Source organism: Argiope bruennichi, chromosome 9 (assembly GCF_947563725.1).
Source record: "Argiope bruennichi chromosome 9, qqArgBrue1.1, whole genome shotgun sequence".
In the NCBI taxonomy this organism is placed as follows: Eukaryota; Metazoa; Arthropoda; class Arachnida; order Araneae; family Araneidae; genus Argiope; species Argiope bruennichi.
The window spans coordinates 2,132,975-2,160,306 of NC_079159.1; the positions used below are offsets into that span (position 1 = coordinate 2,132,975).

At 26.5% G+C, this 27,332-nt stretch overlaps 1 protein-coding gene across 1 annotated transcript; it reads right to left on the reverse strand.

The window, feature by feature from the left end:
- LOC129983806 (MBT domain-containing protein 1-like) lies at window positions 1-27,100 on the reverse strand. The gene is made up of 13 exons (XM_056093445.1): window positions 26,972-27,100; window positions 25,566-25,636; window positions 24,325-24,454; window positions 22,849-22,986; window positions 20,943-21,031; window positions 18,887-19,124; window positions 14,618-14,697; window positions 13,308-13,557; window positions 11,479-11,558; window positions 9,755-9,989; window positions 7,637-7,690; window positions 5,908-5,991; window positions 1-4,381 (listed from the first exon to the last, which is right to left on the reverse strand). Exons 1-13 carry the CDS (start codon window positions 26,979-26,981, stop codon window positions 4,338-4,340), a joined length of 1,503 nt encoding a protein of 500 aa, XP_055949420.1. The 5' UTR covers window positions 26,982-27,100; the 3' UTR covers window positions 1-4,337.
- Window positions 27,101-27,332: the final 232 nt, after the last annotated feature.

A 27,332-nucleotide genomic window follows, 5' to 3' on the forward strand; every position in this document is an offset into this window, starting at 1 on the left:
AAGAAATTTTAATACATTTTACATCGAGATAAAAGATTTTTTATAAACATGTATCTACTGTTATTGGAAATTATATAATACAAATAATTGTGTTGATATAATTTATATGAAATATTTGAATTATGTTTTCTAACAGACAGTATGAATTTGTACTAAACGATGCAAGAAACTTTTTATGACATATGGAGAGTTCATTAAAATTAAAAGAGTATTGTTTAAGTAAAATATTTCAAACTAATTCAAAAATATACAAACACAAATTTAAAAGAAGGTATACATACCCTCCAACATCAACGGAATTTCCTTAGTTAGGCGAAATTGCAGAGGTTAGGTCAAAACTATGGAGTAACAAATATATAATGAAAAATTATGGAAAACTACAAACAACGCAAAAAATACCCTTCCTCGCTCACAGCAGTGAAGATGTTTAGTGACAATTTTTTTTTTTTTAGCAAGGTAAAAAAAATTGTAAAAAATACGGAATCCTGTTCTAGTATGAATGCAAAAACATTGAAGTCACTCCTCATTACAAAATGCATATGGGAGTTTGCTATGATGTTTAACTGAGCAGTAAAGACTTTTTTTTTTTTAAAAAAAGCAGAAATTCTTGCTATTTAATAATAATAATAAAAAAAAAATCGTAAATATGACAAAAGTTTTAATTTGTTTGATCACAAAATCATATTGTGTGTTTTTTGAAATAAAATTATTTCATTAATATATTTAGTCAATAAAAAATGTCTGTTAAATAATTTTAAATTATGTTTTATCTAATCAAAATTCTTTGGGAATATCTATTCTCCAATAATTTGTGGAATAATATCTGTTATAACAGATACCACCAAATTATTATTATTATATTAAATTATATTATATCTGTAAGAAGTGTTATGGATGACTGGGTAACCAGAGTTGGAGGGTGTGGGTATAAAAATAATAAGATTTGGTTAAGAAATATATATGTAGGAGTGACACATTGAGATAGTACAGAGTGCTGTTGCAAATCGTTGTTCACACAATTCAGGCAGCAGATTTCAATAGTATGAATTTCTATATGAATACAGAGCCAGGTTACAAATATGAGACTGCGGAAAGAAAAGATTCAGCTGCTGAAAGGATTTAAACAGGATACTTCCAAGTCGACAACTGGACATTCAAATATTTTGTTGATTGCTGCGTGAAACTGGATCATTTCAGATTCTATGGAAAAAACACTTTCTCTGAACGAACATAATTTTGAGAGCAATCCTGTCACAAGCACAGCAGATACTCCACTATCTCAATCACCAAGTTAACATGCATTTGTTTTTTCTATAAGCTTGCAAAGAATAAGATCAAAGAAAATCTCATTCAATCCAACAAAGATCTTTAAAATTTAAACTGCTGCTGCAGCTGGAAATGTTTGAAATCTTTACTAATAGAAACCAATCCATGTATTACTTGCGTAAGCAATCCATGTATAAATATTATGTCCACAATTTTCAGCACTTATTCTGAGAAGTGGAATCAATATATTGCTGTTTCTCTGGACTTGCTTATTGCTCATATCTTCTTCACATGCCATTATTTTAACAAGCCTTTCTGGCAACACATTCCATTACAAATTCTGATTATTTCTATCCCCACTACCTGCTATTAAATTTGAGTCAGATATTTTTGAACCACTTTGTATATGCATGTACAGATATGTATTAAATGGCTATAATTGTAATTTATCAAAACATTACAATGGCAAATAAATAAATTTAATGACTCTTCTACTATACATAAGATAAAATAAAAACAAATACATGCATAATTTTTAAAATTTTTCAATAAGCTCAAAACAATTTAATAGCTACTATTTAATTAATACTTGACAAATTTTAGACATCACATACACAAAAACCCCTCACCCATCTAACTTAAGTAAAACCTCTTTTATTCAATTAGCAACTGAAAAAATCATTGACAATTCTGAAAACTTCATTGAATGTTAGATTTTGTTCAAATTGAATAAAACCTAATTTAGCATATGGTTTTCAAGATTGATTCATATAAAAATGTAAACTACATTTGACAAAAGGGTGAGAGAATAATACTTTCCATCAACTTCATTTATAACTTAACAGTGACTGAGTGGGAAGTGGGGGTGGGGAAGGCATATTAGGTCACAGGTATCACTTGTTATATTGGGGGAATGAAAAAGGTAACCTCTCTCCCCCCAGTTTAATAAGACAGAATTTGTAGTAACAATTCAATGAGCTTTCCACTGATTTTTTTTAAGAGTACATTCATCAATGATATATTCAGTGTATAATTTGAAACAACCATGTGTTTGTTTAAAAGAAAGAGTATCAGCGAATCAAGTGAGAAATGTATATAGATAATATACTCTCCTTGCTATTATTAACAACAGAATTCTATTTCACATTTCAAAAGATTCTTTTTTTTTTTAAATGCTAGCCAACAAAAACTGAGTAACTTTGTGTTTGTATTTTATCTAGAAGGAAAGGAAGTTATACTATTACGAACATGATTTAAAAAGCGAATAATGAAAATATTTAATGTTTTAGGGAATCTATATTCTGTCCTTTTCTAATCCCATGCAATTTTATTTCTAGGCCTTTCTACAAAAAAAAGTATCCTAAAGTCATGATTCAACAGAATGACTGAATTTGCATGCAGAAATTAAGTATATATTAACCCAATGAAAGTATGAAATAAATTCGCTTGCTGTTTGGATACGTACAATATAATTCAAATACATTTATATTGAACACTAAGATAAAAAACTGAAGGTTTCAAATTTTCATTTCACGCGAGACTCAATATTGTAAATAATTTACTTAGTAAAGGGATATTAAAAAATTTTTAAACCTTGATCACCTTTAATTTCAGACCTTATATAATTTGGATGCAAAACTGAAGAAGTTATCATACTAATTAAAATATGAGATAAATGCTCTCTTGGTTAGATGGGTAATGCTAAACAAAATGTGACAAATAAAAATAAAATGCCAATAAAAACTTGAAGAAATCTTCTTATAATAATTTCTTATAGACATTTTCTCAATAATGTTACTGCAAACTACTTTTCACTAGTATACCTGATTGCCCAGAATTTTACTTCATTTGTCAACATGCAGATATGTAATTGTCTAATACTCAATGAGGAAGAAATTAGCGAGGTTGATGGAAAGTTTGAATCATCAAATTGTGATTATATACATGGTATCTCAACAGCCAAGGTGGTTATATTGTCTTGTCGTCTCTGCAAGTATCATTCCTTATGTTTGTATTATTTTTCACATTTTCATTAGATATGGTTCTTTGGATATTTTCTATAAAATTAATACAGATTTAATACCTTCTCTACCCACCCCCGAAGAAAAACAATACATTGAGTATTTTAGACTTGGTTTAAAATAGACTGGTTGAAATTGGTATAAGGGACAAAACAGATAATAATTCAGAATATTTTAGGAATTTCTCTCATTTAATTAATTGATGATCCTGATGATGTACATCTTTATTTATGCTTTTTGTTCATTTATCTTATTAATTTTTGTTTATATCCTATACCTATTTATACTGTCATAATTGATTGCTACATTTATTTTATGCATTTATACTAAATGTTAATTTTTTTTTATCAGTGCTTAGGCTAGATGAAATTCAATTTACTTTCCTTTTATTATGAGAGTGACTAAATTCTGAATTGTATAATGCTGAATTCATGTGATATTACTCATCACCCTGTATTTTATTTTGTTAATAAAATATACATTGCATATTTTATTGCCAATTTTATAGTGTTATTACATATCTCCTTCACACATTTCAGTTTTAATGCAAATATATCAAAATAAAAGTTTATTTAGAATTTCACAAATTTCTTGAATACTAATTCTTGCAATAAAAAATTAATTTTAGAATAATATGAGATAGAAGTCTGAAGCCCTCGGGTTCTCAGGGACCTTTACTCTCAGAAGCTACTGCACAAACTCGGGTTAAAATCACTGACTTTGTCAGTGGACTTGTCTATGGCAAGTACCATAAGTAACAATAACATATTTAACAATGACAATAAAACAATATAGACATAAAAATAATATATGATGCATTACACATGTTTTTAAATGAATAAAAAAAAAAGATGAATGATTTAGGATTATTGACTGTTTGCTAAAAGTTGAATCATTTTCTACTTATCAAAGTTTTACTATAATCGTTTACTTTAATCGTAAAATTTATTTAAATAAAACACAAGAGAAAGGCAAAACTATATAGGAATGTATCAAAAGGAAACTGATATTATCACAGTAGAAAAATTTCAGCTTTATGAGAGCTGAAAGTTAAGAGCTTGAACTGGAATCCTCCCTGGTGACTGACATTGTATCTAAATAGATTAAAAATAGAAAAAAAAAAAAAAAAAAAATTAGTATCTTTTTTAATTATTAATAAAGACTGGATATACATTTTTCTCCCTTCAATTTTTAAATCAAACATTTTTTGGTATTTGCATACTAATAGTTAGTATATAGTAATGTTAGTGAACTTTTGGCTTAAATGCTAGCAAACATAATCTAACTATGATTAAACAGGCATCTTTGGCGATTAATCACTAGTATGTGGTTATACACAAATTTCCGTTTCTCCAATTTTTTTTTTTGGGGGGGGGATACTTTTATTATTAAAACTAATTTAAAACTGTTTTCAAGAAATCCTATATTTGTTGAATTATACATTAATAAGAATGATAAAGAAATATACAGAATGCATAAATGAAAACAAATCTACAATGTTAAAATTTAATGATTTTAATTGTAAAAAGAAATAATTTTGATACATATGCACTACAAATCTTTTTAATTACTATACAATATTGAAACACTGAACGAGTTTTTACTGAGATATATTATTTGAATACAGAATGTGAACAATTATGTAAAATGATTCATAAAATGTCCCATTCTTAATTATGTCATTCACTTTGTTTTTAAATTTTGATGGTATCAAAATCTTCTCCGAAATACCTTTTATTATTCATTAGAATTTTCATTTTACTAATTAAAAATTACTTTAATTGATCTGAGGGTTTGCTTTGTAAAGACAGTTAGAAATAGTAGAGATTTATTGTTGTTGCTGTTTAATATCAGAGATTACTTCTTCAATTGTTTTATATGGATTGTAGTCTATTGCATCTTCAATTTTAGATGATTAGATTTCTTTGTGTAAATAATAAGTGATATCATAATCATTTGAGATTATTTCAATATTTGATATTACAAAATATGTTTTAAAAGAGGCACTAAGAATTGTTGACTGGCTAAATAGGAATAGAAGAATCATCAATCTGCATTGAAATTTGAATCATCCAAAACTTATAACATGTTTGTAATTTTCCTTAATGCTCATTTATGTAGAATAAAATTTATTTTTAGACAATTTTAAAAGCAGAAAGATAGGGATAATTTTGGAGGAAAGTGGAATTCTTGGGAGAATTGATTAATTATTATCTGATATGTTATTTACTATAATAATTATGATATATTTACTAAAATCTGAATTTGTAATTTTTATCATATTATTTTCAAATGTTTTCTGAAATCACCCCCCCACACACACACATTTTTTTTTTTTTCTTCCTTAGATACAATCTGTAATAAGGTTTCAGACAAAAGTATTATCAGAAGTTTTTTTAAGATACAAACATTTAATTGTGACAATATTGAGAGGGCAACTGGCAATTATAATGTCAAGTGAGATGTTGCTTTTCTTAATCCAGATTAAGGGAAAGGGGTAAAAAAACCCAGCTATTCTGTTTAGATTGTCTAACATTTGGAATAACAAAGATGTAATTCCAAAATATCATAAGCAAGAAAATTACCCCAAGTTCTGAATGAAGACATAAATAAAACTTACCAGCATCTTCAGGTTCGTTTTTAATTGAGACTCCATCAAAATCTTCACTATGTCTTTTCTTCTGAGTGAAAAGACGTCTTTTTCCTAGAAGGAAAAAAATAAACAAATAAAAATGAAGGTAAATAAAAAAAAGAGAGAAAACAACAATAATCATTCTGAATTTTCTAAAATTATTTTATATTACAAACAACTTATCTATCTAAAGTGTTCAATTGTTCAAAGCTATTTCAACACATTAAAAAATACACAATCTATCCAATTTATAAAAATCGGAATTTAATAAAATCCATTTCAAACAAGTGAATAAATTTTTATAATTCAATTTATTTTATAATCAATGGAAAATAGAATTTAAATAACAAATTTTTTGCTGGATTGTCAATGGTATAATAATTGCCTACCCATTATGAATTAGTCAAGTTTCTTCAGAATGAAAGATTGAATGAAAAGATTCAATTTTAAATCATTTTTATGATAGAATAATAAAAATGGTTCTTGATAAAAAAAAAAAGTATTGCACTACTATAATATTCATGATCCAATTTATTTACAAGCTCTCTTGGATTATTATACAAGGTAACCTTTTGAATTAAAAAACCAGTCAAATGTAAACAATTATACAAATTTCAAACTACTTCGTTGAACACTTTTAATTTCATTGAATTCAACGCTTCACCTAGCTAATTAATGAAGGCGTAAAATATGATTAGAAAGTATCTGGAGAGAGTTTGCCTGTCATCAGGAAGCCCAATCAATCAGAGGAAAGAAGATATCAAAGAAATCAAGAAATAGTCTTCAAATAGCAAGTTTAATCAACCCCCAAAAATGGCTTAACCTTCACTAGTTGGGTAATTGCTAAGCAAAACCATTATCCTTCACTTAGCCAAAACAATTTTCTTGCAAAAACAAGCTACCTTAAGACTAAAAAAATTATCTTTTTAATCATACATTTTTTCCATATAATTTTAATAATATATTTTTTTAAATTTGAAATGCAATCTGTAATAATATTTTTAAATGTTTTAATGAGATTCAAACTCATTCACCAAAATATTCAATTGCATGGTTTTGCCAATTGATAACAGCATAATAGGATTTTCACTTCAGCTTTTATTCTACAATACGGACTCTTTTTAATTTGCAGTAAACTGATTCAATCAGATTCATGTTTTTCAATAATATCAAATAATAAGGAGAAATTTTTTAAAAAATGCATTCCATACTAATCATTTAAACCCCCCAAAAGTCAATAATTTTAGGAATAAGTGGCCACCAAAGGTGGCTAGTATTCATAAAATATTAATACATCGTATAATGTATTGAATTTAATTTATTTATATTCAATACATTATACAATGTTTTGTATTGTATTTACTAGTTTTACCCTTTTTCCATAAATTTAACAATCAATTTAATAAAATTGATTATTAAATTATATTAATTTTTGACACTGAACTAAAATATTTTTTAAAGACATTTTAATTAAAAATTAACATTTTCAAATTATTAAACATTTAAGTTCTAAACTAAATTTGTTATTTTTTCTGCCCTCCTATTTATTTGAAATATATTAACTGAAAAGGAAAAAAAAAAGTAATAAAGTATTAAAACATAATAATAAAAAATTATTTAAGCAAGTAGTGTGCTATCTTAAATCTTGAAAAAAATGTTTTGACCTTAGCATATTTTATTACATAATGTAGATGAAAAATAAAATTTTTATGCTCACTTCTCCTTGTCTTTGTAACAGATGTTTTTACATTTTTCTTTGAATCACTGCTGCCTGAAACATGAAAAGGAAAAATATTAATTTAAATTATTGAGCTTTTAGAAGTAATAACAACACATTAAATTAATAACTTTTAACACTAAAGTCACTTTTAATTTCTAACAAAAATAACATTAAAGAGATCACTTTTGCATAAAAAATAATGAGGCTCAAAGTTCCAAGTGTATTTTTGATTTAATTTACTGTAATTTGATCACTTTACTTAATCAAAATTTCTCACATAATATTCAATTTTAGATTGATCTAACAATTAGTATTCTACTTAAAACTTAATTCTCTTTAAGTTCCATATTATTAATAGTTTCCTTTTTACATAAAAATTTCAGAAAGGAAAATTAAAACAGCAAAAAAAACACCATGCAGTACAGAAAGGGTTATGTGTATAACTAGCTAATTCTTATTACAGAAAATGCTTATAGAAGTATAAAAGTTCCTAATTTTCACTTTTAAATTCTATTTTTATTAGTTTGGTCAACAAATTGATACTGCTCTTTATAATCCATTGCCATGCAACTTCTATCAGTTCACTAATTCAGAACACACAAAAAACAGACAATAAGTCACAGCTTTACAAATCCAATCAGCATTTCTTATCTTTGTTCTTGAGAGATGTTTAGGATATATCCACATGCAATGGTTGTGGATAGCAGCAGCATGTGAGGTAGTCATGTTTATATGGGACGTTTAGCTAAAAGTCACTAGTAAGCGATATTGCATATTCAGCTGGTTCAGTTCTGCCCAATTTCATTCTTTGAAGAAATGGATGTTGATGTAAAAATACTGGTGAATCAGTAGAACAGTTTGCACTATTTGACATTAAAAATGGCACAAGAGCTCATAAACCCCTCACAATTCTGAATATAAGAGACAAATCCACAAGGCGTTTTTATTCATTAGGGTGGCTATATATAACAATTCATAAACAAAATTTTTCAGCCTTGATATATATTTGATGATAAATGTGATAAAATATTGTAGCTAAATAATTATCCAATGCTTCATGTGAAATTTCTTCATTAAAAGATTATAATTCATTATTCTAATATGCTGAATAACAAAAAAGGTGATGTCTTATATGTATTTGTCAAGACTTTGAAACCTTAAGCTGCTATTTATAAAGCACACAGTAATAAGATAATCATAGATAACACTTTAAAAACTTTGTACATTTATTATAAGGTAAATGCTTACACATAAGTTACAAATGTATTAAGTATCTATAAATGAATGCATAGATTGTATTATGTTCAGTAAAATGATTGTTCATATTTATTCAATTTTGTATGCAGGTATTTTGTGTGCTGTTAAATTTATTATTCTTTAAACATTCCATTCCATTCTATTAAATAATTTATTCTTATCTATTATTCAAACTATCGATTATATTTTAATATCTAAAATTTGCTAAAATTAAGGGAAAAAACAGGAATTACAACAAAATACACATAACTGAAATTTTTTTATCTGAATTTAAAGACGGAGTGTAAAAATGTGCTAATTATCAGCAAAACATGTTAAAATTTTGCTTACTTTTACACATATATCTACCACAAATACATATACATATATATTCACTCTAATTATTAATTAAATAATAATATAAATGCATTAGAGGAAAATCCATCATAATCATATATGTTAAAAGATAATCCAAATATTGGTAAATTTTTATCTACTATCATATTCAATTTGCATAAACCAGATGCAGTGTTTGCAAGATTGGCCATCTAGCATGAATATGTATGAAAAACAAAACATATGGGAATACTACTTATTTCAATCGAAGCATTCTCTGAATTGGCAATAAAATCCGAGCATTCTCATTGTGAAACCAGGTTATGTTTTGGACACAACTGTGAAGGACAGAAGTGCTGATGCATGTGAGCAACGTTTTTAAGCAATGCAAGATTATATGTTACATAAAAATGGCTGCAAGTTTTGCAATTGCTGCAGTGAACATAATTTTATGATCTATACAGATATTTATTATTCAAACATAAAACTCTTTAAACTATATTTTAAAACTGTCAACTTAACAAATAACAAAGGAATTAATACCTTCAGAACGAGGTGCTTCTAACCGGTATCCAGCCATTTCACACCAACCAACAGGAAAGAGATCTGGTGCTTCACAATCACACCACTGGTCATAAGCTGTATCCCACCCATCGAAGTGAATGCAAAGAAGACGTCCTACCACTTTAGTGACAGATGCTACACATATTAACCCAGGTTCCATCAGATCTACTGCTTCTAGATACATGCCCTCTTTGAAACCATGATTTGGAATCTCCTGAAAATACATAATAGAAAAACATGAATTTAATTAATCCATTTATACCAAAATGAAGAGTTTATATAAGTGCATATTCCAATAACAGAGTACAAGGCATATAAATTGAATAAAAGTCAGTTCTGAAAAATATTTATATAAATTTTACTTAATAAACATAATATAATGAAATTAATACAAATTCATATGTTGCTGCAATAAAATAATTTTTAGATTTGTAATCATTCTAAAATTGCATACACAAAGAAAAAATGCAATTTAATTATTTATAATGTTGCACACTTAAATAGAAATTTTAGAGTTAATAATTCGTTAAAATATATCAGTCTTTAAGTTCTGCATATTTTTGTGTGTAGGAGGAAAATGCTGTCTAAAGCTAAACTATGAGGATTGGCTTATATATGGATTCGTTTACCTTACAAAAAAACATAGTTCCATTTTCAACAGATTGGATTATGATATAAATTGCTAAATATTGTCAATTATTTAGTAAAATAACTATTCAAAAGTAAAATACCCAATTTTTATTTCTGTAGCTCATAATTTTTTTTAAATCAAGGGAAAATTAATTTTAAATTAAATTAGCTCTTTTTTTTATGAAAATCAGCTGTTTTACTTTTGAAATCATTTATTAATGCTAGTTTGTTACATCAGAGGGAGGGGGATTTACAAAGAAATGCTGAGTGGGTAAGCTGTTAGAATTTTCCAAAAATGTGATTACAATACAATGTAGTTCGAAATTTGCAATATAAAATTTTCCCTTCCTTATCATCTTTTAAAAATAAATTAATTAATTAATTTTAAAAAATGGCACAGAAAATAAGGTTAACAAAGATTGTATACAAGATAGCAAATATGTTAGCTTCAGATAAGAGTTATCAGAAAATATGTAAAATTTTGAAGAAAAAATGTGCTCTTGACTTATATTTGAAAGTAAGTGCTGTATATTAAAAGCACATTTTTTTAAAACTTTACAAATACCAATGGAAATTTTTAAAAAGATACCAAAGAAAAGTAAATAGTTATAAATATAATTTTTTATTAAAAACCTCAATTATTTGCTTATGTTTTATTTTAAAAGTTAACCAATTATTGGAAATTATTAGTTTAGTTTTAAAGTCACCAATTTATTGGAAAAAGTTTTTGCACATGAAATGAATTTCATTTATTGGTACATATAGTAGTAGTATGCAAAAGTAATATATATTGTTTTAATTTGAGGCATTAGAACATCTTGCCTATACAAAACAAGTTATTCAAAGGATAAGCACAAAGAAAAGAACCAAGTAAACACGTGCATACTCACTCATATGTGCTTACGTATAACACTCATAATCTATATATATATATACATATATGGCAGACAAAGGGAAGACAATACAATAAAAATAATTTTTTTTTATAGAATAAAAGCAATTTAACAAAAGGATTCTTTCATTCTTCAAAGGATTCAAGTAATTTGAAACAAATTTATTTTATTACAACTCACCCTTTGGAAAAGAACTGAAGGAGCAGGTTTAGCCTTAGTTTTTCTTAGGTAATCAGACCACCTGAATTCGCCTTTGTATCCTAAAGTATGAACATTAAATTGCATTCTTTAAATAAAATATAAAAAAATAATAAAAATCTAAAAGAAAACTTATTGTTAATGGCATATGGTGGCTATGCTTTTTATAAAAGTAGAGAAGTTTTAGCACATATAATATTATTCATGATTGCTTTACAAATTTATATTATTACAAATAAAAACAATATGTAGCACAAAATACATAATATGAGTGGAAATATGTATCGCCCTCAAAATTAGGTTTACATACATCAGATTTGTATGTATGTACATCAGATCTATATGTATTTGCATGTATGACATGACTTCCATAAAATCAAATTTTGAATATAGTCTCTCTCTAGTCCTAAAACAGAAATCTTGTCAACAAATGATTGCAACCCAAAAGAATTAAAGAAAAGAATAATAACATATCAAAATCCTAATGCGCAATTCTAGAACAATAGTCATATTGGCATATCATTCTAATGATCATATACAGTGACAGATTTAAACATTTTTTTGGCCTAGGTAATATGAAATCCTCTTTTAATAAAATGATCAGCTTAGTTTCACACTTTTAATTTTAAATGCATATTAATGATTTATAAAACAATATATAACAAATAGATTTAACTTTATTGTATATATTGTACAGAGAAACTATTGTAGTCATCAAAAAAATTCAAATTTTAGGTTCTGATGAATCTCCAAATTTCAGAACTCGTGGAGTTAAAAAAACAAAAACATTTTGGAAAATGTCTGTTTATATGTGACAACAACAACAACAACAAAAAAAAAAAAACTCTTTGAGCTAGAAGGATAAAATTTGGTATATAGTCTTAGAGCTTAATTTGTACATTTCTAACAAAATTTGAATAAAATTTGTTCAGAGCAAATCTGTCTGTCCAAATAAAACGACAACTATAAAACAAAGACAGCCAGATATATAAAATTCTGAACACAGATTTAATATCTATAACATACATACCTATCAAATGTTGAATGAATGCAATAAGGAGTCACTTGTTCGTGATCTGTACATGCAAAACATATAAACACTATGGCTTAAAAATACAATTATTCAAAAACAAAATGAACAAAAAAAAAAAAAAAAAAAAAAAAACTCACCAAGAATTGCATGATAGAGTCAGTAAAAATGCTGAATTCCCATCAAAGATTAATACTTTGAAAGAATTGTACACCAATGCTATGGAAAGCAATCTCTAGGATAGCAACCTTATTAGACAGTATGGAAGAAAATTTTGCAAAGACAATTCCCATTTGATAAGTTTTTAAATTAGTGATAATGCATATACATATTTTTTATAACTCATGACTGCACAGTATCCATAAATGTATATAATAATAGTTTAAGAGATACAGATATGCACTACAACGATAAAGTGAAGAAACAGAAGCTTGACCAATTATGCTTGACTAAGTGCAAGTATTATCTTAATATTTTATCATTCAAAAAACTTGAAAGAATTCAAGATTATTCAATAATAAAAATATATTTTTTTTAACTGACTTGCCCAAGGGTTCTATGCAGATGTCTATTCAAAAATTTGACCCTCATCGCATAGCTCGTTTTCTGTGATCGAAAGGAATGTCATGATTAATCAGGCACTCAAAGAGTAAAAGTAAGCATATTGCAAATTCTTTATTGACTTATATCACAGGATTAGTTGGAGGATTAAACTATCATTCACTTTATTCATACAGTAATTCCAGTTAATGAAACTCAAGATGATGAAAAAAATTGTTACCTCTGGGAGGAGTAAGAGTGAGATTATTTGATTCGCAGAATCCAACTGGGAAAATGCAAGGGGATGAAGCATGATAGCAGAAGCAGTCAGATCCATCAGCTTCAGTCATACCATCAATTCCAATCATGAGGTAATTATTTCTCAGAACCTCAGTTACTGATGCAACACATATGGTTGACAAATTCAGAGGATCAATAGCTTCTAGTTTCATCCCTTCTTTAAATTTTGGACTCTTTATAAGGTTTGGTACCTAGGATTAAAGTATGTTGAATGATTAATGTTGTTAAGGAAAGAAAGGAGAAAAATCAACAGAAGTTTCGATTCTTATACACAATATTTTCGTACCACTTTCAGTTTACAACTCTTTATTGGAAATGTTTTCTACAAAAGGAACCAAAATATATGCATATTATATTTAATCTGATAAAATAAACAGTATTAGAAGTTAATTAACTTTGAATATTCTGATAGATTTCTATGATGATGATAAAATTTATTTATATGTAATATATGCTTCAAAAATGAAGATATCATGTTTTAGGCTGAAAAATGCATAGAATAAAACACATGGGAAATCATTCCTGTACCTAATCCAGTGTATAAAATATATAATTTCTATAAATCAGTGAATTGATAATTCATAGAAAATATACTATAATATTTAAGAAAGTCATAATTACGCATTAGAAGATTACAAGTCAGAATTAATATACAAAAAAGAATTAAAAAAATTATCTAAATAAAAAATATAAGCTGATAGCATTTTCCAATTGAAACATAATTTCATAAAAGTAGACCTGTTAATTGCCTCGCACAAATTAGGGAGCCAGTACATTATTTTTCTATACTAAACTATTCTAATGTAAAATGAATTTTATCACTATATTTTTAAGAAAAGAAATATATTCAAGAATTTCTTAATATAAATTGTTGTTGATTTCTAAAATGAGTATAAGTTTATGCAAAAATTAAATCTAATTTTTCTAATAACAATTATAAAATGTTCAGTGAAATTAAATGTCTATTAATAATGAATGAAACAGAACAGTCCTTCTTTTTGTACGTCATTTAAACAATTTAAGCAGCAATTTATTGTTTAATAACATTAAACCAATTTAAGGAAAAACAAGCTTTAAAATTATGCAGATAAAATAGAAATATAATATTATGAAACTAAATTAGTCTTAACCTTTCTAAATAAAAGCTTTAATATATAAACTAAAACAAAAAATAGAAGTAACCCAAGAATGAAGGAGTTGAATCTTTTTATCTTAATAAAAAGTTTGCATGTTTAATTAAATGTAACTTACTGGTAAAAACATGTCCCATGTTGCATCAAAAGGTTCATAAGTTCGATACAAAGTCTTTAACAGAGATTGTCTGGCATATTCTGTAAATTGAGTGAATAAGAGGAAAGATTATAACAAAATCTTGCATGTTGTTATCACAGTACAACACAATAAAAAAATCCAGAAGTTTAAAAGGAGATAAAGGATAAACAATTGCAATTCATAATGGTAATTAAAAATAAAAACAATGCATATATACACTCATTCTAATTTAATAATTTTTATATATTCTAAAGCTAAAGATTTATGAATAATAAAAATGAATGCACTGATGATATATATTCATTTAAAATCAGCATACTATTTATTTTAACAGGGGATTTTTTTTTCTGCCATTTGCAATTTACTGACTTTTCCAGGCTTTCGTAGAAATTTCGACATTTTTCAGACGTTTCGAATATCTTCAGAATGATGTCTCTTTATTTTATTGTCTTTAATTATTGCACAATATGTTCTTAATTTTATTTCATTTTTTTTCTACTTTTTAAACTGATATCAATGCAAAACAAAATTTCATTTTCAGAATAACAACAACAACAACAAAAATTAATTTATTGAATTTCAGATGAGCTTAAATTAAGTAAAACCCTTCCCTTTTTAACCCCTAACCATTACTAAAAGATACATATCCATCTAGACTTTAGCTAACCAGTCATATCTCAGAACTGTTCATCAAATTTACTCATGAAAAATGCATTTCAAAAATATATACACTTTGGTGGAGTGCTTAAGAATGAAATTATTTGTTTCCTTCCATATTGATTACCAACATACCAATCAAAACTGAACAATAATTTTACTAAAAAATAAAATTCATTTCAAATACAAAAAATAAAATAAAAATAATAAAATTCATTTCAAATACAAAATGAAATCTCTGCATCAGAATAACAAAAATTCTTCAATGAAATCAAAACTGCATTGATCTTCAATTCAGCAACCATAATTTTTTTTTAAAAAAGAAAGAAATCGCTTGCACGCTGGCTCAATGTTTATCCCATAAAATAAAGAAAAATGTAGAAAATAGGTCCTTATCATTTTCTTTTCTTTATTGCACTAAAAGAAAAATGTTTTAGAGATATAAATTTCAAAAAAGATAGTTTGAATGAATTTTGTAAATTTTTATGACAAACAGTTCATATACATCAAACTATAATTTAAAAAATGCAGCCCCATTCTTTAAATTTTTTTTTAATTACAAGAGACATGTGTACCTATAATGTATCAAACAAATTAATTTCTCATGTTTAACATCATTTTAAAATCATAGAACATTTTATTAAATGTATGGAGAATTTTTAAAAATTAATTAATTTTTTAATTTAAATATAATTTTTTTTTATTTAAAAAAATGTTAAAAGGAAATATTAGCAATGTCCTCCATAGCATCAATTCATATGAAGAATTTTATAATCCGTGCTCAGAATGTTTAAAAATAAACAAAAAAAAAAATGTTTTACGGAAATAATAGAAATAATGTCCGATACTTCATAATTCAATAAAAGAATGCACGAGAGGAGGGGAAAAAATTATTAATGTAAAATATTTATTTAATTAAAATAAATTGTTTTGGAATTATAATAATTGTTCAATATTTTACAACAAGTAATATTAATATTCAAAATTCATACTTTCGTCCTTATAACATGCAATATGATCGATTTGATGTTCGAAGAAAAGGTGTGTGTGGGGTGGGGGCGATAGTTCCATATATATCTTTTTAAATAATAGAGACATATTCAAGCTCAAAATCATAACAGGAACAGAAGTTGGGCTTTACTGAAGCTGCCTTTCCCCACAGTACACAAAACCATTTTCGCTAATCATGTTGATGACTTGTCCATAGGAAAAAAAGCAAAAACTTTCAGCGAAAATATTATATCTTTATATATATATGTAATATATAAGATGGTGGTTAATCTCTCTCTTTTACAGTCTGTTTTAGATTATAAGTAAAAGTTTGATTTTTGTTAGTTGCCAAAGGTGTTTCATACTACTTATGATAAAATAACAGCGAATTATCATGTTCGATAAAAATTACAAATTTATAAAATAATTTCAAGTTTTATAACAAATTTCCTGATTTTTTCAGACCTTCCTGTTTTCCCGATTTCTCAGTTGGCTGGCCAGACTGTTCTTAAAAAAAGAGATACAGAAAGAGGAGACATTCATTGCAGCTTAGATGTTCCATTTTCTTACAAATCATTCATTGAGGCTTAGCATGGAAAAATTGCTACACTATTTATATGATAAAATGTTGCAACTTTAGGACATAAAAATAAATAAGGTTTCCAACCAAACTAAGACATTTATTGGTAAATTTAAAACTAAACTTTCAATAAATAAAGGTTAAAACTAAATTTATATACCTAATTATTGGAAAAATAAAGTTAAAGATGATTCATAAATGCTCTTTTAAGTAGTGATGGCTCTTTCAGTTCTCTCAAAGATGAATCTCAGTTTGTCATAAGGTAGTGGTTGATCTCTTGACGGTACTTTTAAGTTTGCCATGAGTCAGTAGACAAGAACTAGTCTTTACGTGAATATATTATCTATGAACATCTTCAAATTATATTGAGCATTTGCTTGAATCCTACACTAATACAAGCATCAGTTAAGACACAGATCTGGAGTTCAATGCATATCCCATTTAGAATCACATGATGAATTATTAATTTAAGAGTTCCAACTCCAGCATCCAATGCCAATCATATATGTACATACTTTATACCTTTGCAAGCTGGCAGGATGCCTAACCATTCAGCCCATCAATACATAATAAAGCTCTTCAGTCATATATACAACTCTCCAGATGTTAGCTCATCAATCCTTCACGAACTGTACCATAATTATGATACAATATATATTATTATATATAACTACTAGCCGCCTTTGGCGACCAGCCGGTTCGCCAATCTTAATGTTCGTTAAAATTTTAATAATTAAATATTTTATGCAATTCCTACTTTAATAGCTTCTTCATCAAAATATTTTAAAACTTCAAATTTTGATCGTCATATAATTCTCTCATAATATTATAAACGCCTTCAGTCATAACGTAATATGTATCTCTCTAATTTTCTGTTAGTCCCCGTAGAATTTAAACTATAAATTAAAGTGGAAAGGATTAATATGCAATTAATATAATAATATTTTTTACTGAAACAAAGTATTTTTTTGTAATATGATTACTGAAAACAGTCACTGAGCGTTTAAACATTATGGGCAGTAAAGAATATCTTTCCAAATTTATGTAATATTTCAAGAATTTGTCAACAAAATATTCTCAGATTCATTATGACCAGAACGATTAATTAACAATGTTTAATTTTAAATGCATCAAACACTAAGGAAATAAAACGAATCGTTTAAAATAATCGGTTGAAAACAGCTTAAAAAAAACTAAAAAAACGATGTACTTAAAACTATAAGTGTATACAAAAAATATATAACTAACATAAATACAATTTAATTACAAAAACATGCAACTAACCTAAAAATAATTTAAATCATCAGTTATAATGGTTGTCATGTCAACAATCAGAACACAATGCGCATGCGTGAATTTTCAACGCGTTACGGTAACGCAAATGCGTGAGTTTTTCTAAGGCAGTTGGGGTAACGCTATGCAGATTAGAAATTTTTAATTTCCTTTATTCTGTTTTATTTTAATTCAAAAGTACTTAAGAATGAATCTGAAAGATCGATTAATTAACAATATTTAATTTTAAATGCATCAAACATTAAGAAAATAAATAGAATCGTTTCAAATAATCAGTCAAAAAATCTGAAGCCTAGCCTCATGACTGTTGGGGGAAAAAACTGTAGCCGTACTCATTTGGCGATGGGAAAATGAAGATTTTTTGGCGGGAAAGTTGGCGGTGGGGGAATTGGAAGATTTTTTTGGCGGGAAAGTTAGTTTTTAATTAATAATTAAAATTCTAATTAAAAATTCAAAAAAGGGCTATCCTATCTTTTAAGTTAGATCAAACTGCACACGGTGTGCAAATTTGATTAAAATCGGTTAAGTAGTTTAGGAGTCCATCGCGGACAAACAACGTGACACGTAATTTATATATATTAAGATATCTATAGATTTTTTTTGGTTAAATTGTTTCTTAAATTGTATCAGTACCATATGTATAAGTCTGTAAAATAAATACTTATTGTTCCATGCTTATTTGCTTGGAATATTCTCTAGTAACTACTGCCTGAAAATAAAAAATAAACCTGGTTTTCCTTTTAAAGCATGTCCCACAATCTGAGCCCAGCCAATAGGATGTATCAAAGGAGATCGTTCATGGCACCAAAATCCATCATCTTCTGCTTCTGAATCATCATATTTCAAATGCAGACGACCTCCAATGACTTTTCTGACTGTAGCTAGTCGCACAGCAGATATCAGATTTTTGTCAACTACTTCCAATTTCATGCCTTTCTTTATTATGTTGTGCTTATGCTCTTCAAGCTACAAAAATCAGTTTAGAAATTATTTTTTTAAAAAAATCTACATTTATTGAAAAAATCCAATAAAATATTTTATTTAAATACACATATTATCGTTTTTAATAAACTGAACAACAACAATTTCAAATAATCAGCAGAGGATATTTAATTGCTTAATTTTAAGAAGTTAAATTTCCATAAAGAAACCTGTTTTACTTATGAATTAAACATTTATTTATGATATCATTAGTATAATGTTAAATGTAACCTAGTTAAAAGAAAAATGTGTTAATCTGTTTTAAAATTCTTCTGTGCAGTGAACAGTATATTCAATATATGAGCAATGTATATTGTATAATAATGATATACTAATATGCATGATAAAGGAAACATCTTGCATAATTTTTCATTTCTTTTTAATTAATCATTTTTATCTAAATATTGCTAATATATAGGGCATTTATTCTGTATCACTACAGTTATCTTATAAACAAACTTTCAATATTTAAGACAATATATATTCTATAGAATCCATGTCAAAATAGGAGGGGAAGAAAGGAAAAGAAAGAAACTGCATATTAGCTGTATTTTAAAAGCATCAGTTCAAAATATGTATTCATAAAATGCTTGTAACTTTGCCTATTTTCATTTTAATTCCTATACAGTTCATTTAGATTTGCGAATTTGAAAGTTATAAAGAAAACATTCCACTGCATATAAGTTTATAGTTAGAAAGTCAAAGTATACAAAATTATGAACTTTAAAAAATTTGAATAATAACTCCGAATTCACTGATTTTTATAATGTTACAGAATTGATGTTGGCAGATGAATTTGTAACAACTGTTCTTGTAATACAAATGAGTAAAATTTTTATAACAAAATATTTATTTATAAATTTATATTAAAAAATTTAAATGAAAAATTGAATTATTATTAATTTTTTTTAAAGTACATTAGTTCTACCAAATATTCACATATTTGCAGTATAAAAAAAATAAAACTTATAGAAAAAAATAAAATTAGAAACTACAATATATTGTTATTGTATCAACATGGGTTGCGTATATATGCATGGGTTGCTTCCTATTGCTATGCCTATTTAAAATGACCCGCCTTTCCTTTTAGTTACTATTTTAAATAATTAGTCCAGCATATTTTTAAACACTTAAAGTATCATCACATTTGTTTAGGAGTACATTGGTAGTAATTTACAAGAAACTAACTTCATTTTTTTGTAATAAAATTAAAATATTTAACACTATTTTGATTATAATCTGACTGCACCACAAAATGCCCTATCAAGTTATCAAAAGGTTTCAAGTTTTATGTATTGAGAATCTAATGCTTTTTGCTGTGGAAACTATTGTCTTTTAAAATTTTCCCAAGTTCCAATGTAATTGCACTTTTTAATGCAAATATTATAAAATATATAATATCACAATATAAGTATGTAGTGTTACAGTAAAGTATATAATAAATGATTGCAAAAATACAAGAATTAATTAGCAGCTTTAAATGTCAACTACAGAAAAAGGATATATTTTTGTGAATGACTTTGCTGCATATGTTTAAGTTTCTAAATGGGAGCAAATTTCTTAAAACAAATAAATAATTTTAGATTTCAATGCTATGTTACAATCATATTATGGTTTGTTAAAATTAAATAAAAAAACTATTAACATTAAACAGCATTTAAAAAATTATTTGGAAAATTAAATTATGATCAGAATCCTTCTTTTTTTAAGTTCTAATTTTGATATACTAATTACATTAAAGAAATACTTCTAAGGCTTTTTTAGCTTAAATGTAACAGAGAGACTCTTAAAAGAAGTACATACTTTCAAGGCAAAATCAGAAGGTGTAGTGCGAACTCTCGACATTCTTCTCATCAGATACTCCTTCCAGTCATTGTGCTTATCTTCAATCACTGAAACACACTTTCTAAAATTATAAAACAGTAGTTAATTACACTTACAGCACTTATTTTGATGAAATACATAAACAACAACAAAAAAAGTAGTGAAAATACTTCATTTCAATATGAGTGATATTTTTTTAAGTTGCTTACTGTATACTAGTTAATACCATTTCACTACCTACTGCAAATAAGTTCAAGAAATAATAAGGTATACTCTTTGCATAATAGAAAAAGTAAAAGTATGCATGCAATGATCAAAGCAGATCATTTGATCTAGAGTTATCAAATTAGGAAACAATCTAGTCTGCAGGGTAAGAATAGAAAACTAAAAAGATTTTTAAAAAATTATTAATTAAAACTTTTGATATTTTTTGGTGACAGCAGAAAAGATTAACAAGTAAAGAACAAGAAAGTAAAGATTTCACAAAGGGCAATATGTAATGTGTTTAATGACATAAACTGTTAATTTATCTGAATAAATGTGATTTCATATGATTTGAATCTATTAGTATACAATAAAGAGTACAGCTATGAGGCCTAAAGCAGCATAGTTTTAATATCTATTGTTATTTTATAGATAAAATGCTTTGTTGAGGGAACTATGACTACTACGTCATATACAAAAAAATTTCATTGAAATGAAACACAAATGATATTCTTATCAAAACAGCAGGCTGAAAAAAGTAGCTAGTTTTAATAAATAAACTGATGTACTGAGGTTAAAAGTTGAAGAATTGGAAAGTTTGAAGTTTGAAGAATTAGAGAATTGAAGGTTGAAGATTCAGTTTTATTGAATTACTTGTAAGACTGGAGGTTAAAATTTTCAGAACAACTTTAAAATAATAATTTGACTATAAGAAAAAAAAAAAAAAAAAAAAGGAGAAAGCTTAGATGTTTCCTCTAAACTGATTCAAAATCATGATATACAGCAGCAATAGCTTAAATATGGGACAATGACGAAACGTATTTAATCTAACAATCAATTCAATAAAAACATTTTTTTTAAAAAGCTACTTCATCAAAAGATGTTTACATATTATTTTCTATGTTTCCTATTCATGCGAAAGATGTCATTTTATCATTGCCATTTTCATATAAATATAAGTAGAATTTAAGATAATTTTTTTTCTAAATTCAGAAACAATAATGAATTCACAAAACTATTCACAAAAATTTTTCTACATCATGAAAAAAACTTTTAAAAATTTATTTTTATCAAACTTTTGTTTTATTGCATGTGACTTTAACCTAAATATTTATGACTGAAACTGGAATTTCTTTAAAAAATAAGTGGATACAAGAAGAAATTATAAAATAATAATGTGACTTTTTGAAAAGTTTAGAGAAATGTAGATGATTCACAAAAATATGTAGATCTAAATACGGTATACATATATTATATTCAAAGTAAATTTAACTAGGAATTAAATATGAGAATTACAATTTGCATTAAATAACTTTCCTTTTTATGATAGAATAAAACTATAATTATGGATTATAATTCTAAAAAGGATAGTTTAGAAAAAAATTTAATAAAATAAATTATTACAAAATATCAATTTTTGCCCTTTTCTAGCTTTTCAGTATATATGAATGTAGGTGTAAATACAAACAGGGAGGAAAGTGTGGAGTGATCGTAAATATTTTCATCAATGTTATTATCTTTGTTATGCTATTATTGTTTAAAGTGGATTACACACAGCAAAACTTTGAAGTTAAAACTTCAATTGAGCTTGCAGACATATGAAAACTAAGTAAGATTAAGTAAATTTTGAAGAAAAGCACAAAATATCTCAGCCAATCTAACATTTAAAACTTTAACTCACATTTGGGAGGAACAAGAGGCATCCCGTTCTCAGCACACCATCCAATTGGATGAATGTGCGGTTCTGTACAAAGATTAACCCATAAGTCTAGGCTAGAATCAGAGTCAAAGCCTTCATATCGTAATAAACCCATATAGCCTAAAATAGAATAATTGCTTCATTAACAATAATATCTATATAAAAAAGTTCATAAACATATGCTTATAAGAATAAATGAAAAAAGCATACAAATGGAAATTTAAATTAAACAGGCATTTTCTTTGTATGTGTATGTATTTAAAACAGTACAATCATAATTTAACTTCATTCTTAACTCTAAAGCAGCTCCTTAATTGCCAGTGAAATCAATTCTATTCTACTTACTGTAGGAACAATAGACTTCCACATTGAAAAATAATATACTGCAGATCGATATCACCAATTAATTGATAATTCTGCCAATTGATATGCTTGTTTATCAACAGCTAAAATAGTATGCTTCAAAGAAATAAAATAGGTTAAAAAGAGAGCAATGGGGATTTACTTATTTCAGTTCAGCAAGTGAGTTAAATTCTTTCTTTCTACAATTTAACAGAATAAAAAAGCCTGATCATTCCATCCAGAATTATGCTACAAAAAATTCTACAATCCAATTATGAGCTACACTAAATGCACAAATAGCTAACTGTTTTTTTTAGCAATCTTTTGTATTTACTTAATATTCTGGATTTTTCCCCCTAAATTAAAAACTCTTAGGAAGAATATAAAACAGAAATAATCTGCTTGTATAAAAACAAATTCTTTTTATGATTATATAGTATTTATAACAAGCATGTAGTATTTATATAAACATTTGATAGCAACATTAAATGAAATATAGTATTATCAACTTTATAATGCACTACTGAATCAGATTCATCCCAGTAAAAAAATTCTACTTTTCATTACAAGCTACATAAGAGCAAGTGTGATGTCTTTGTGCACATTATGTTTGAAGAAGCAGCTATTAAGAAAATGGCTTCTACAATAATTATCAGTCTGAAAATAATGGAAAATGTAGTATATTTGATTTAATACAAAACAAAAAAAATTTGAGAGAAATATACTTCTAATTCAAGCCTGATATAAGTTATTTCTTAAAGGTAAAAATATAATTATAATTCTACCAAGCGGTTCTGAATTTCAACTCAATATACTTAGATTCACTTAACAGTTTTAATCACCCAAAAGTACTTGTCTGGTTTGGTTTTCACTGCAAATCTCAAATTGTTCCATTCTCCCCGACATCCAAATGTATTTCACTTTTCCTCTATAATGGTCATGGATGAATATTGAAATAAATTTTAATAGATATAATAAAGGAAATTCATGATTTAAAACACTGCTGATGGAAAGAGAATAAAGAACTGGAAACATGTTTACACATAAACAGAAAAATACATTTAAAATTATTTGTTTTCAATAAAATAATATAAAGATTATAAGACATTCAAATACCTGACACTTTAATTACAGCAGCTATCCAGTAACAACATGGATTAACTGAGCAACATGTAGTGCAATCTGGACTTTTCACCTCTACTAAAATACCATTTGTGATACTATCCCACATGCGACTAAGTGGAACCTATAAAAGCAAGCCATTAGAATAAAACTTAATTAAAGATGAATTCCCTAAAATTATTGGTTGTTTCACATAGAAATATGTATTTAAAATCAGAGAATTTCCTACCCCCCACATCCAGAAAAACAACTGGAAAATTTACCATTCAAGGATCTATCTCCTATTTAATTAGACAATACATGAAACATGCCAATCTCATATGATTCCTAGGAATAATACCTAATTTAAAAGAAACTACATGGCTATATTAATGCATATAATGTTTGTTTTTTTAAAATGAGAGATTATTCTTATTCTTAAGATTAAGACTTATTCTTCTTATTCTTAAGATTAAGACTTAAAAGTCTTTTCGTATAATTATCAACAGCACAAAATTATACAAATTCTGACTACAAATACCAAAAAAATCTGCCAGGTTAATGTTAAGATTTACAAATTAGTATGTATACTTCTGCAACAGATATGATGTACAAAACAGAACCGAAATTGTCCATTAGTGATCAAGAGTCAAGTATAGCAGTCTAATGCTGAAAATATAATAAATATCAAGATTTGGCATTTTTCAATCAGTAGCTCTTTACTAACTACAGCCTTATTTTAGGAACTCTACTACTTTTTTTGCAACAAACTATTAATAATAAAGAAAACTGCTAACACATCCAGAACAAATTTCAATATCTTGTACAGTTTCTTCCTTTTTCATTCTTATTTACCTTTGTAATGCTTCACTGACATTTTGATATAAGCTATATTCTATGCCAATATTTATGCTTGTTAGCAATTATGGCCTAGCTACGTAAAATATACTTAAAGACTATCAGATCTAATTAATGTCTGAATTCATACTTCTTTTGTCAGGAAGCAAGTTCCTTCATAAAATCTTTTTCACTCATTTCATTCTAAAAAATTTCATAACCTTTAAATAATGAAATTAATTTGAATAAACTTTTCATAACATCTTCTAAATATTTAAATAATAAGTGCTTAGTCATTGAATGAAAGAACTAATATGCACAACCATTTAAGCTATTGTTCTCTATGTGTCTAGATGATTATAATATGGAATTTTGATAAACTATATGTTTGCAGTTTAGAACAGCTACTTCAAACTTACATGATTAAAACATGAAACTGGAGCTGCAACAAAATCAGGCTTTGTGAGATATGATCTCCAATCAAAACAGCCTACAACAAAAATAAGTTAAAATGAACAATTTAATTAATAAAATTAAGTAATAAAAATTACAATCTTAACATACAAATTTGTCAGAATACTACAAGTAAGAGCAAATTTTATTAGTATTTAATCCTTAAATGGAAGATGCGGTATCTCAGACCACTAAGGAGGGACTTTCAATCACCCCTATTCTATTTTTAGCTCAATCGAATAGATTGACCTAGTAGCTTCTGGTTCCGTTACTTTCACTACACATCCCTTTTTCAACTGGTTTCAGGAGATGTTTTCTAAATATTTCTTTACACGACATCAGTGAGACCGTACCTCCCTTTTAGTGTTCTAGTATTATACAAGGCCTAGCAGATAGCTCTAAAACTTGGTCCTCGAAATATCATCCAACATACTGATCCCCTTAAGAAACAAGAGTTCCAGAGACTTTTAAATGAAACAGAAAGTGATTTTAGTGATGAGGATAATTATATAGATGATTTTCTTTTGATGACCGATTCTGATATGTATGTTCAAATATAATTAATTTTTTTAGCGATAATGTATTTAAAAAAATTTCTAAAATATATTAATATACCAAGCGAGATATCTACAGAATTTATAGGCTGAATTTTATATTAGTATTTAAACAGTATGCTTAAACTGCCATTGAAAACCATACTATGAATGTTCACAAGTTTCTGCACAAATATGATGTCAATAAAAAAAAAAGGGTCAATTTTACCCATTGTTATTTTTTTTTTCATATAATTGGTGAATTTTCCATTATATTGTTGCTTTCTATATACCTTTGTATACTGGAAAAATATGATTTGGAAAGTAAAAAGTAGTACATTTTTCCAAGAATATTATTAATTGTAACATGCAATTTGAGAAGAAAATGTATGTTCAAACGTAATTAATTTTTTCAATGATATTATATTTTGAAAAGTTTTTAAAACATATTTAAATATTAAGAAAAATATCTACAGAATATATTGGCTGCATTTTCATACTAATACTTTCATTAGAAAATTTTATTTGAGTGTAAAGATGATGTGGTCTCGTTAATCACACCTACATAGTTAAGTCCTAAATTTTCACTTCCCCAATTAAGAGTTAAATATATTATAAAAATTATCCCTAAAATTACATATCATGGCAAAAAAAAAAAAACCCATCCTATCTTATAAAACTGAAAAAAACATAAGTAGACATCATACACAAAACATGTTGCATTTAATGTCGTCTTTTTATCACAGACATTTGTACCACTGCAAAATGAGCGTGAATTTCTATTTCATTCAAACTGAAATAAATAAGTATCATTAATTAATTGCAACAAGTTCAGTTACCTTCAACCATAGTCTTAGTTATCTTTAGTACAGATATAAAAAAGCGAATTTCACAATTATTTAATCAATATCTGTTTGCTGTGATTAGTTTCTTTTTCAAGTAATTTATTTGGAAACCAAACTCCATACAAAAACATGACAAATATTGCCAGGTTTGAATCTCAGAGAGAAATTTCTCTTTGTGGTTTGAATTTTCAGAAATACATTTTTCTGAAACATACTTAACTTCAGTAAGTAAAAATATATTTTAAAAATAAAAGTTATATAGTTTGCATATCAAATAGAATAGAAGATTTTTAAAGATTTCTTAAACTTCTCGGTCATGCATCGATAACATTAAACATATGTCATTTAATAGAGA